We start from the raw sequence: 13,742 nt of genomic DNA, 5'->3' as shown, positions 1-13,742 counted from the left end.
TCAACACCACCTTCCCTCTCATAGGTGACAGTAACACACGTCTGGGTGTTTGCGTGAGACTGAGCACTTGTATACATGTGTACACACTCACATCTGTTGTCTTAGGGAGGATTTTCCCAGGGCAACAAATATATTGGAGACAATTATCTACTTGTGGTAACGCAGTCAAAACAAGAGAAGAGTCGCTGTCGTCTTGTAAACTTCAAAATGAACAACAGAAGGCTGACATCACTGTGACTCTCCAGGAGGAAAAACAAATATTTTAAAGTGAAGCTGTTTTCGTTCACAACATTCATACGTTTTCATATTTGTCCAGGGACTCATTAGATCTGTAGTCAAAACAGTGGAGCTGGTTCCAGCTCCTTAAATGTAAAGATTTGCTGCAGGTCTTTGTCAGCTATGACAGTAAATGAAGAGTCTTTGGACCGTTGGTTGGACAAAAGAAGCAATCTGAAGATGACACACTGGGCACTGGGAAATTACCATTAGTGTTTTTTGTGTTTGGCTGACACCGATTGTTTCAGACCAGTCACCAGGATAAAATGTTGGCAGTGAACGTGCAAACCACTGACTCGTTAAATACTTGTGTCATAGGCCACGTACACTAGTGACACTTCAACTTCATAGTTACACCGAGTCAGTTTGAGACTAGAAGAAATAGAGAAATATAATATTTCTTTTAGCAGCGTATTATGATGCCATTGTGCATTTAACCTCTAACCTTTTGGAAATCAAATGCCACATCTTCATCTCTTTATCCTATCAGACATTTGTGTAAAATTTTAATCACAATTATTGTGTCCATAAATGTGTTTTGTGAGGTCACAGTGACCTTTCACCTTTGACCACCAAAATCTAAATCAGTTCACCTCGAGTCCAAGTGAACATTTGCACCAAATTTGAAAAAAATTCCCTCAAGTTGTTTTAAAGATATCACGTCACCAATAATGGGCCAGATGGACGTGTGTGCGTACGCACTGACAACCTGAAACCTTAATGCCTCCGGCCACGTCTGCTGCCGGCACAGAGGCATAAAGATTTAAAGAAAGTTCACACATATCTGTGGCTTAAAGAAACCACATTGCTGACATTTACTCTGGTGACTGGGCTGACTGTGTTTGGCGCTGAGGTCTGAGTGACCGTCACAAACTTCAGTTAAACAGTAACAAAGTTCTTCCAACAACAAACTAATGAGTGACATGAGAACCATGAGGACTAAACGCATTTAAAGCTATTAACGTCAATGGTGAAATAATGTTTTCAATTAAAACCCTGAAATAAAACCAGTGGTGAATCATCTTTATAGTACAAACTACAACTGCATTGGGAAACATTATGTTAACAGGATCCTCGCCCATCTCGGGAATAATAACATAATGAAAACTCTGCTGAGCTTCTCTGAATCATCTCTAATCACATGACTCAAGCGGAGTTTCAGTCATCAAATCCAAAATCCAGTTCTGAATCTTCTTACTGAATCCAAATCCTTTATCTAATATCAATTTCGGTTTAACTGACAATCATCAGGAAGTCAAAAAGCTGCACATGTGGGAATTTTAACAACTCGGAGCCAAATCCAGACAGAATGAGCCCAAAAAACCCAACAATGACTGTGACGGGGGGGAAAAAGTTCAAACCCGTGTCATCTATCTCTGAGAGGGTGAAGTAATCTGCCTCCCGGCGATGAGCGGCTCGCTGGCCGTGTGATTCAGAAGAGCATCAACACGGGGGATGAAGGAGCGGGATCGGACCGCCTGTTAGACTTGAATGACCGCAGACTGAAAAAAATACAGTGGAGGCGCTCCTCCTCTTTATGACAAACACACAGACGTCTCTCTAGACACTGTGATTATCATCTCTGTCACACAACAGCCCGAGTCGGACATCGAGAGTTGAAAGCTTCTGTGAAATATGTTCAGAAAATCCTCCTCTGTCTTCTGTTTAAAGAATAAAATGGCTGTTTCTTATGTTTTGTAGAAAAGGTGTTGATGTGTTGGACTACAAAACTATTCGCCAAACTACGACCACATTATCTGACGGTAATGCTTCATCCATCCCGCTCTGCTGACCGGCTCCGAGTCGGGTCCGAACTTTGGAAAGACTTTTTATTGAGTCGTAAGCTTTTTAATTTTAGTGCCCTCGAACTCTTGGAACAAAAAACGCACAGCACCTAATTAAAATCGATACCCTTAATTCCCCTTCAGCCATTTCAGAAACAGCCACTGGGTGTAATCGTTTTAAAGCGACACTATGTAACTTTTTTTTCCAACCCTGAAAATAACAGCTTCAAAATGGCCGAGGGCAGGATCAGAGGGCAACGTACACCGCTCAAAATTAGTTATTTTTGCAACTTTGATAAACAATTACAGATTAAAACAAGAAAAGAAGAACTTGCTTTTCTAAATGTTCTCGCTTTACCAGATTCAACATCAGCAGCCGCGACGTCGCATCCGAGAATATTTCGAGGTCGTCGTTCGAGTGCAGCCGGTGGTCAGAAATAACCACGCCTGCATTACACTCACTTTCTCAGTTCCACATTAACTATACGGGCACTCGACAGTCGAACTCTGCTGAAAGTGAAAAACCGGTTGCACTTTGCACAGACTGGACCCAGCAGCTTTAAAAAATGATCCACTGGAAGTTCTCATTTAGAAAAAGGTGAGTGCAGGAGGCTGTGGCGCTCTCTATGAAGTTCTGAGAGTGAGGAATAATTAAGTCGAGTGGCTGGATGAGAGGGATCGGAGGACACCTCGAGTGCTCAATAATGGATGTCGATGAAGAATACGGTGGAGACGGAAGAGGAGGAGGTATTTATCATGCTGGGAATAAAAATGTGAAGTGAATGTTGTTGCAAACCCTTTTTGATATCGCCTCTTTCATTCTGTCCTCTTCGTCTTCTGATCGTGTTATTGACGCAGTTACACATTTTATTGGTCTGTTTGTCGTCTTGAATACATGCACATCGATGTTTTTCTTCGCCTTCATGGGTCCAATACAGTCACACCAAAAAGTGGCACTGTGAAATTCATTCAGGCGTCCTTGTGCAACACATAAGGCTGTGTTCACACTACCAGCCCAAATCTGTGGGTTTTTTTTTGGCATATCCGGATCGTATCCAGATTGATTTTAGGAAGTCTGGAGGGCATCCAAACCACATTTTCAAGTGGTGTGAAATGCGATTCAAATTGGATTTCTACTGATGAATCTCAGCCTGGACGCTCGTATCGGATTTCAAAGCGTCTGTTGTGTCATTTGCAGCGCGACACACAACGGCAACTTCAACGGAAAATACTTATTGATCAGTTAAAGCGTGCGTTAACCTCTGGATTAACCTCTAAATTACACAACACACCATAAAATGGCATGCTAATCATGTAGCAACATAGTCACGCAGCACACCCACGTAACGCGAAGAAGCTCAGCTAAAAGCACATCGTCGCGGTTTTTACCTGAACAAAACGCAATTCCAACAATAAGCAACTAAAGCAGAAGCAAGAGGTTACAAAACAAAGCCAAACACAAAGCCTCTGGGGAGTTTGTCACCGCTGCACAGTCTTAATGCACCCTAATGCAAAGTTCACCACTGGTTTGCACATGTATACGTCCTAAACTGCAACATCACCAGCAGGAGAGTCACTCACATCAAGACTAGACTTTGCAAAGAGATAAGATCATTACCATGTCAAAGGACGGTTTAATAAATAATGACTTAAACTTAGTTTGTTTCTTCAGTCATACTCAAGGTCAGAACTGATCGTAAGTCAGTTTTTTTAACGAGGCCCATGAAGCTGCAACAATCAGTCGTCTAATCGTGAAAATAATCAGCAGATTACTCGATAATGAAAATACCCGTCAGGCCTCCCTCCACTTGGTTTCTGTCATCACCTTCTGGAGTCACCGACACTTTCTAGTATTCTTTCTTCCTCAATTTGCTTTCCATTTTTGTCCTGACATTTACTTTCATGACATGAAGGGCTTCAACAAAATGTGTGAAGTGGGCTCGAGGCTGCTGAGCTGGACGCCGAGGCGCAGCCACACTTTGCTTGGCACAGCAAAAAAAAAAAAAAAAAAAATCAGTCATGCACAATAAAAACCATTACAAATATTGCACAAGGATGCGGTAAGAAAAATATGCCTGTATCCAAATCATCTGAGAGCATGTTTTTTAACAAACAAACGTCTGTTGAAGCCAACAGAAACATCAACACATCACAGGGCAGAGGCTTCATCAGCAGCGTGCAGATGGTCCCGTTGTGTTTGTAACTTATAACAGCAAGTTGTGAGAAGGGACATTGAGTTCAGTATTACTTTAATGCACCGCTATGACGTCCTGCTGCAAATAATGTCAGACAGACGAGCAGGCGGGCAGCAAAAAATTCATGAGCTAATAAAGCTTCTGCTTCCTCTGGGATTATGGTTCTCACAGAAATGAAAGCCTAATAAATTCACTGTCCGCTTTAAGCCTAATCTCAGTCTTCATCTGTTTTGGGAACAACAAAACCCATTATGCAGATCACTGTTGTTGCTGTGCATACACACACACACACACACACACACACACACACACACGCGCTGACCTTTGCAGTGGCAGCGTCTGGAGCCAGCTCACACTGGCAGGAGAAGAGAAGTGAAAGGCCGACGCCGAACACATGGACGCACTCACACAACTGTCGCTGGGATCCAGTGATCTGCTTTTCCCAGATAAAAAAGCATTACGTTGATTGATTTCAGTGGATAAAAAACAAGGAGACGACATTACGGGACTTTACGGCCGCTGACTTCTTTCTAGTGCCGACTGTCGGGTTTCTCTGCCCCCCATCTGGTGCTTTAAATTATTTACAGGTGTGTGTGTTTCTGTGTTGGGGGGGGGGGTGTTGGTGGTGGTGGTGGTGGTTTGAGAGAGTCTTTGCTGGTCTTTGCCTACGTACACCTACACAGACACCTCAGGCCCATCCATCCTGATGATGCAGCACTCGTGTTGTGAATAAATTAAGAACGAAGGAACACGATGGCAGCCAGGTACCCGAGTGTTGGGAAAGCTCGGCATCGCACCTATAAATATGTTTTCTTTACATTAAATTAATCTACAGCGGGGTCCAAAAGTCTGAAAACACAAGTCAAGATATTTTGCATTTGTTTCTAATGTAATATACATATTTTTTTTTCATTACAAACTATAATATCGGCTGTAGCAGTTTGAGCGAACACTTGAATCCTGAAAAACAAAAAGTCCTTGAACTTCAGAATCTCTCAGTATTTGGTTTGTCCCTCTTCTGCTTCAATGACAGCAGGCACTCGAGCTGCTTAATTTGGCACAACCTTGAGGAATTGAATCTTTGGAAGGAGACGTAATAAAAACAGCTAAATAAAGAGTCTCAATGACAGAACAGACGATAGATGACACAAAAACTAACCCTGGACAAGGTTGTTGTGTGCGTCAGGTTTGTCCACTTTGATGGAGATGGGGACTGGAGAGGACACTCGTCATCCACTATTTCTTTCCGATCACACAACATAATGATTGTTTGCCTGCCTGGTCGTCAGATTTGGGCTCCTAATACCTCAAATTTATGCTATTAAATTGGCAAAGCTGTCAGAAATTGTATTCATCGGCAGTCAAATCAGAGTTGCTGTTTTCAGGCGAAAGGGGGGCGAGGGCACGACACGAGGGCAAAAGACTTCGGATGGGTTGCTCTCAGTTACAAACACTGCCAAAGATCACTGATTAATCTACTTAAGAAGACGGTTGACTCAGGTTTTAGACATCTAACTTTGTAACAAAGTTGAATTTCGCTCTCATTTATTGTTGAACACTTCCTGCAAAAAGCACCACGAAAAAAAATAAGCCGTTGTTGTGAAACACCTCTTGTCTTATTGAAGAAGAAAGAAATCAAAAGTCGTATCTGATCAAATAAACCATGAATAAAAAAGAGTTAGAGATTTTCAACGTGGTCCCTGCTGTAGCATAAAAAACAGTGAATGCACACAAACTCCCCGCAGCTTTGATTCCAGTTCTGAGGAGGAAAAGTGTGCAAGTGAATAAATTCACTACATTACCTCTGAGGAATATGGAGCAGCAATGCTCTGAGTGATGCACGACTCAGCCTACCTGCCTCTTATTCTCTTAAATCCTGTGAACTGTTAGCTTCGTCGCTACCCGAGGTTTACCTAAACACAGCATTCTCCAGAGCTTTAAGTGAAGTTTGCTAAGAGTTGGGATAATCCTGCCGCTTAAAAGACGACAGTTTAAGATGATGCAGGATGACACCGTGTCCTGAGAGAACATACGCAGGCAGCTTATGTTTTTAAATAAGTGTTTGGATGGTGGTTTTTTTGCAGTCATGTTTGGTTTCTGCTACACCTGAACTATTCAGGTACGTGGGAAAACAGCCTCGTCCGGATTCCTGAGTTTAATAATCCACTCCGGGCTCATTCCCCAAACAAACTCTTACTCGTCAATCACAGTCCTCCAGCCCTCCGGCCGAAGAAAGTGACGCATGTCAGCGGTTTTGGATATTGATGTGCGATCGGGGAGTCTGAGGTCAAACGGGCTTTGTCGCCGTGTTTGACAGCAATCAGCAGTTTCAGATACGAGCGCTGCAGCATTCTTCACGTTCCAGCAGAGAGCGAACATAACGTTACTTCACACAGCACACACGAGGCCGCACATACAAGGACACACAATCATTCTGACTGGGGGCTGCACAGTTTATACATTTGGCAGATTGGGGGGGGGGCGCTGGGTTTAACATTGGTTATATACTGCCAACATTTTCATGGATGAAAACAGGTGAAGTTTCACCGGCAGCATTGTTACAGAGGCGTCGTCTCCCTCTAAAATGGGTCAGCAGAGAGATAGCATCAACACACACAACGTCTGGGTTTACACCATGTTTGGAGTGTGAAATGGCCCGAGAACGACTAAACAGCGTCAACCGTTCATCCGGGTCCTGCTGGGTGAAGACCCACGGGCACGATGATACGAGCGAGGCTGCGGCGCTGTAATAAGATCTCTTCATTAGCGAGACAACATCTCTCTGCCGGTGGGACTTCATAAGGTCACTGGCCTGTGGAGAAATATTTCGTCATGTCCCTCTTGGAAACCTCCAGAGGGGCAAAAACACAAACCTGAGGAGACATTTACAGTGAGATGCATTTCGTTATTGTCAGTGACCTGAGGAAAACACACACACAGCGAGCAAAAGACGACTTTAGGGAGCAGCGGAGGTACTTTCAGGATGCTGATGTGCGGTGAACACATTACGTCAATGCACCACTTCAAGTTCTGTTGTGTCAAATTCAGGACGGTCAAGTTGTCCTGATGAGACGGGCACTAAAGCAGGACAATCGCCAGGACACGTCCTTTACTCAAGATCATTAGCAGGATATGTAGAAAAATCCATCTTTGAGCCTAAGTGGTCTGACGACACACGCAGATTGCGTTTCTGTCTGTTCAAAGTGACTGTAGTGACAAAAGCTGCATTAGTCACTTGTCAGATACGTAAAGTGCAGCGGGGGGAGGAACACCGACACGTTTCCTTCTTCACTTTCTCTGCCGGCACTCACAACAATACGCCAAGTGACTTTTCTGTGGCACCGAGTAACAAAAGAACATCTTCTCCCAAATCTGTCTGAGAGGGGAAACGAGGAGCTCATATGTAGGTCACAGGGAGCGCAGATCTGGTGACTCTGCCAATATGAAAAGGGATAATTAGAAACAAATGCGTCGCCACCACCCATTTGTGAACATAGACTGGATGTAATAACTTGAATTCTCATTAGCCGGTGTAATCCTGTTCATACGTCAGATGAACCGAGTTGAGGCTCTCTGTCATTTTTCACCTGAAAGGCCTGCTGGAGAGCACAGCGGCCTTATTAGTGAGAGCGGCGTTTTGTCTGAGTGAATGAGCAGAGTAGGCAGGAGAGGAAAGCTCTGTGGGATCATCACTATAACACCACCTGGGCTTTTATCGCAGTAAACACGCTGCTCTACTAATGATGTCAGAAGGTCATAGAAAGGGCGGGTATGCCTGCAGACACTGTAACGACTCCAAGATCCCCGCTGACTGGGACAAATACTGAAACGTTGTCTTGGAAAAATACATACATTTATCAGTTAAAAAAACTGCTGCAAAATGTCACAATGCTAAATTTACTCCAGTAAAAGTAATAGAGTACAGGCTCTGACATGTACTCAGAGTATCAGAGTAAAAAGTCTCCCTCTGAAAGTCATTTGTGGTCAAAGCTAAGTGAAGCTCACGTCATATTAATATAATTCAAAGACTATTAAAGTTAAAGGTAGAGTCAGTAGGATTTGTCCCAGCTGTTCCTGAACGCACCACAAAGATAGTTGACTGTTGAGTCTCATTCCCAGGACGTCAAATAGCCACATGTTGGGTTGGTAAAGCGTCCCGAGCAGCAACAAAGAGAGAAAATAAGAAACTCTCTGCAGATACGAGACACTGACGTCTCCGTCTTTTATGTTGTTTGGTCTCGCTGTGTCTGCCGTGCGTGATGTGCTCTGATAGGCTGTGATGTTGATGTTGGGAAGGCGGCGTGCGATGACGACAAATAAAAATAATCCATAATTCCCCTCAAATACATCAAACTAAAGTAACGAGCCTGTTTTGAAAATGTGAGGAGGAGAAAGTTCAGATGTTTGTGGTCAGGTGTCGGGAGGGAAAGTCAGGTACCTGAAACATCTACTTAAGTACAGTAACAAAGTATTTGTACTTCGTTACCTCCACCTCTGGTGTTCTTAATGATTTAAATCAGAAATCGACAAATGATTAGTGTCATTGTTGACTGATCTGTTGTGATTATTTCTCAGTTAAAAATGTAGTTGTTTGGTCTATAAAATGCCAGAAAATTGTGAAAAATGACGAATGATAATAGTTTGTTTCTAATAATCAGTAACAGCCCTGAATCAGTCGGCTCCTAGTCGAAATTATTGTAATATATGATACTGCCACCCAGTACTAACATTTCAAAACATCATGATAGTCTAAAAATACTGCAGTATTATTTTATATCGTCCAACTCTAAACCTTTCCACAAGTCATTTGTTCAGTGTTTGTAAACGCCTTTAATCGAAGGTGACCTTCATTATCACCACCAATGTTTTGGCATCATGCAGTAAACTGAGCTGTGCTTCATGCCAGAACAGCTCATTAAACTGGGGAGAGGGAACAAAGGCAGCGGGCCAGATTCAAACCAGCAACCTCAGCAGGTCCTCCTCCATCACACTGAGGCAGGAGGATGCAGAGCCCAACTTAATCTGAGCGCTCGCAGAAAGAGGAAGCGAGGAAGTCTCCACAGAAGCACAGCATGGCGGCAGATGGCCTCCTAGGCCTCAACCATCTGGTGAGGAGACGTCCAATCCGCCGTCAGTCTGTCCGCTTTCATTTACACACAACTCCTAAAACAGTAAGACCTGCTTCTACCCCCGTGCTTCCCCCTCCGCCACCGTCACCTCGCACACACTCAGATTAGGCTTACAGTCCGGTCTACTCTCCTTCCCCGGCGGCCAAGAGACGCACTGCCACGTCACATGTCACACAGCCTAATCAATGCGTGTTAAGCCTTTAGCTGTCACTCTCTGGCCTGCCAGGAGATTATCATCTATCCCAGTGTTAGGGCCGCTCCAAGCATGGATTATTATTTTAAATAGCAATATGCTGATTGCATCGCCGACTGCGTGACCACTTGGACAGTAAGAAGAGGCTCTCGGGCAATCAGAGCTTTATTTTGGAATAACTCCAGAGATGCAGGACTTTAATCTGTGAAACCGCACTTAAAAATACAATAACTGGAAGTTTCTTTCTCGCTGCAGAAATCTTGAATGACATATTTGATTTACTGGGCACGCTGCAGACTTACAGTGTTATAAAAACGTGTCATAGACAAGTGATGATCAATAACAAATGTGTAAAGTTCAAGTGGGCACTGATGGATCACATCATGAAATGGATCCATGGTTGGAAATGATAGTGCAAGTGTGCGTGTGTGTGTGCATGTGTGTGTGTTAGTTAATCTATAACTCCATTTAGGAGCCAAGAGATTGAGGGACAAAGCGACACCTGAAGAAAAACAATAAAACAAACAGCACAAACAATCAATCTTCGGTCCCCACCCTCAAACACACGCTTATCTTTATGGACTGGCCGCCCGGAGCGTTGCATCACTACAAACTATAGTCAGGAGGAAACACAGTGCATGAACTCCATCTTGAATTTCACTTCTGTTTGAGACGAAACTAAATTTGGAGCTGAAATAATCAGAGACGAGACGATTAACTGATTAGCCTATTGACAGCAAAATAATCTGCATTTGTTTTAAGCGCTGCGGCTGCTTTTCCTCGTCTTTGTTCATAAGAAACTGAACATTTTTCATCATGAGAGGCGCCGGTTTGGGAAAACAAGCAAATTAATTACGTCAAATTGGACAGTTTTTGTTTTTTTCTAAAAATGTAGACAACTGTCGTGACTGAAACAGATTTACCCATTTTTTAAGCGGACATAGACGCTAACTTTTCAGCTCCCCCCTCCCTCCCGGCCTGTGACGGGGCAGAGTAAAACACCTGGTTGTATTAATAAATCGGTAGGTTTTGTTTCTTACTGACTGAGTGGAGAGAATTTCTCAAGTCCCGTCTGTAACAACACCGAGCGCTCTCCATCGAGTCCCTTCACTCCGGTTTTACCTCAGTTTGTTTGTGTTTTACAGTTCAGAGTTTCCACAGTCATTCCAGTTGTTCCACCTGTTGTTACCTGGGAGACAGTGACCGGGGAAAACAATGCTGGTTTTGGTTGCGCAATGAAAGATGCACTTCCTTTGTGCTGAAACCGACTGAGCAGCAAAGTAAAGGCGAAGCTTAATACGCAGCTGGTGTCATTTTATAACCACTGCAATCAGTATTTACTTCAAAATTATAAGTTAAAACAAAAAAGCCTGAGTTTTTAATTAATTGGCAACAATTTGCTAAAACTTTAAGCCACTTCTTCACAAAAGATGTCAACATTTGCTGGTTCTAGTTTCTTAAATGTGGCTTGAATCATTTTTGATAAATAAATTAAATATTTGGGGGTTTTGACATCACTGCCGACTCTGACAAGTTGGGATGTGAACTATTACTTGACTAAAAGAAAAATCATTTACAATTTAATAATCTGATATGTTTTGTGTTTTGTTTTTGCCATTTCTTACGACAAAATATCTGAGAATTTGTGTTGTGCATTTTTCACTATTTTCACTCTTCAGACTAAAAAAATATATTTGATTTAAAAAGATTAACTGACGATAAAAATAAGATTTTGTTTAAACTGCAAACAAAATCCTGTCTGTGAGCCTGAGCTGAGAGTTTAAAGAACGGCGGGCCGGATGAAATTTCCTTCGTTTGTTTCCACCTCCTGAAAAGGATTCAGCTGTCAGGCGATACGACCGGTTGGCACCGACTGAAACCAGGGAACTGGAAAATGAAACCGTGCTGTCACGTCTCTGTCGGTACAGTAGGTGTGACGTCCTGCATTAATGCTGCTGGTCCGCTGGGCCGGTTTCATCATGACACAACAAAACTATCGACTGCATTCAGTCGTAAACCTGCTCGATGAGTAAACTCTTGAGAAGGAGTCAGGACGGTTCAACTGGTTTCTTACACATTAAAAAAAAACAAACATGTCTGCTCAGGAAACCGGGTGGCACTTTTTACGTAACAAGCTCACACCTCGCCTCATGTTTAGCATGAATATCTTAAAGTCGCAGATGGAAGCGTTCATGAAGTTTACATAAATTAGTCGAGAGCTGGGACGACTTTTAAGGACGTCATCTTGGACCTTGGGAAGCACCCAACTTTTTATATGTAATAATTTTCTGATCATACAACAAATCAATTAAAGGAGTCCATGTTTACTCACTTCCACGCTGATGGAAAGTTGGGTGAGGTTCTCTGGTTCAGCAGCGTTGCAGCTTTTTCCTAAACAACTAAACGTAGCTGGGGATTTATTTTACTCTCTTTTATGAAAGCAGAAATCTTCACTGAGCTAAAAGCATCAGCGCACACCCCATCTGAAGAGGGTGCAGGAGCTCGATTGTGTTTCCATGAGTAGACTGGGCTGTTTGAGAGGGAACTAAACCATAAATGCACATAAACAATCTGTTTTTTTAAACAAAGCACATAAACGTTACCCACAATAAGAACATGAACCTGAAAATGAGAATAAAATGGGAGCTTTGAGTTGTTGAGGAGAAATGTTGCAGCTGTGAAGCTCCAGGACAACGAAACTTCACCTGACTTTCCATCAGCATGGAGGAGGAGACGATGACTGGATTTTCATTTTTGTAATCGATTAGTTGTTTTATCAGTCGTTCAGTGTTTCAAAGCCCAAAAATGACATCTTTAAATGTCCTGTTTTGTCCACAACTCAAAGATATTCATTTTACTGTCATGAGAATGAGAATTCTGACTTTTCTTCTCACTCACACACTAAATCAACATGGAAAATAATCATTGTCGCCCTAAATGAGTCAAAGCTCGACTCTGAAAGACATTAATAACACCGAGCTGCCGTTATCGTTGTTTCCAAGTCAAATCGAAGCCACACAAACCAGGAGTATCCACTCCAGAAGAGGAAAACTCAGTAATGTATGTAGATGTGAAGAGAAGCTTGTGATTGCATAACTATGGCGTTGAGCCACAGAGTCCACATTCACACCAGAGGACGACTATGGAGGCAAAATAAATGTACTGTACCCTGTAAACAACTGTGGGAGTACACCACTACCTCCAGCTCTGTGGACCACACACACACACACACACACACACTCCCAGAAGTACCATCTCTCCTTATTAGTGGGCAGTGTTGACTCTGACACCTCCACATCATATCCCACATCCCTACGGACAGACAGGGTGGAGGTGAAGCGAATCATCTGCTCAAAAATACAAATAAATCCATAATTGGAAATCTGGCTTCAAGCATTCTCACACATGGAGCGGGGATATCTCACACGCTGCCCTGTAATCCGGCTGTAAAGGGAGTAAATGAGGGTCTTCCTCCTGTGATAATCAGATTAACAGGTACCACGCTACACAGTTATGGAGGTATTTTCACCGCACACATGCAGAGCAGTGGGGCCGGTGCAGGTGTCGTTAGACGCGCTCTGAAGGGCAGCGCTTTCTGGGAAAAATCAAACTCACCCCATTGCCGCGGACTTGAGGAACAACTCCTTCTTTTTAAAAAAAATAAATAAATAAATTCAGGCTCTGCTGGCTGAAGGCTGGGGAGGGAAATTAATGTTTTGAAGGCGCAGTCACAAAGTCCACAGATGATTAGCGGTCCAAAGAGTTCATTCTCCGTGCGCCAGGCTCGGACTAGTCCTCCTCACTGCCGCCGCTGCTGACACACAACTGAAATATGAGAGCACTTCTTCGTAAAACTCGCTTCACCGGGTTGTCAGGGCTCTCAGTCTCGGTCGATTCAGGAAGTTTTTTCCTTTCCCCCCCTCCTTTTCGCTTGTTTGTTTGACGTCTAGGATAAAATCCTCCACCTCGGAGCGCCGCGTCTCCCTCCGCGTCTTCGACACGCTCGGCGCTGATGGTTTAAGTTAATGTTTGCGTTTGTGCTCGCTGCGCAGGAGTTTCTTCCTCCCCACAGGGATTGGGTTTCGTCGGAAGGGCAGCGGCAGCAGCGACACGGAGCGGCTTCCACCTGCTCGCACTCCTGCTGCCCGCCCGCCCGAGAGAGAGA

General features: G+C 43.5%; 1 protein-coding gene across 2 annotated transcripts in view; it reads right to left on the bottom strand.

Moving 5' to 3' along the window:
- Positions 1–13,742, bottom strand: part of homer2 (homer scaffold protein 2) — a 37,968-nt gene that overhangs the window by 23,923 nt on the left and 303 nt on the right. The window contains exon 1 of one of the 2 annotated variants that reach the window (XM_084354271.1): positions 13,193–13,730. The exons of the other annotated variant lie outside the window; for it this stretch is intronic. Coding sequence (XP_084210397.1) covers positions 13,193–13,197 — 5 coding nt within the window. The 5' untranslated portion in view covers positions 13,198–13,730. Of the gene's footprint in view, positions 1–13,192; positions 13,731–13,742 lie in introns of those variants that run through there. 2 annotated transcript variants of the gene reach the window in all.

The sequence above is a fragment of the Pagrus pagrus genome (genome assembly GCF_965226575.1).
Source record: "Pagrus pagrus genome assembly, chromosome: 1".
Taxonomy (NCBI): domain Eukaryota; kingdom Metazoa; phylum Chordata; class Actinopteri; order Spariformes; family Sparidae; genus Pagrus; species Pagrus pagrus.
Note: the sequence above shows the minus strand (reverse complement) of the source record. Positions and strands in the feature narration are given on the sequence as shown.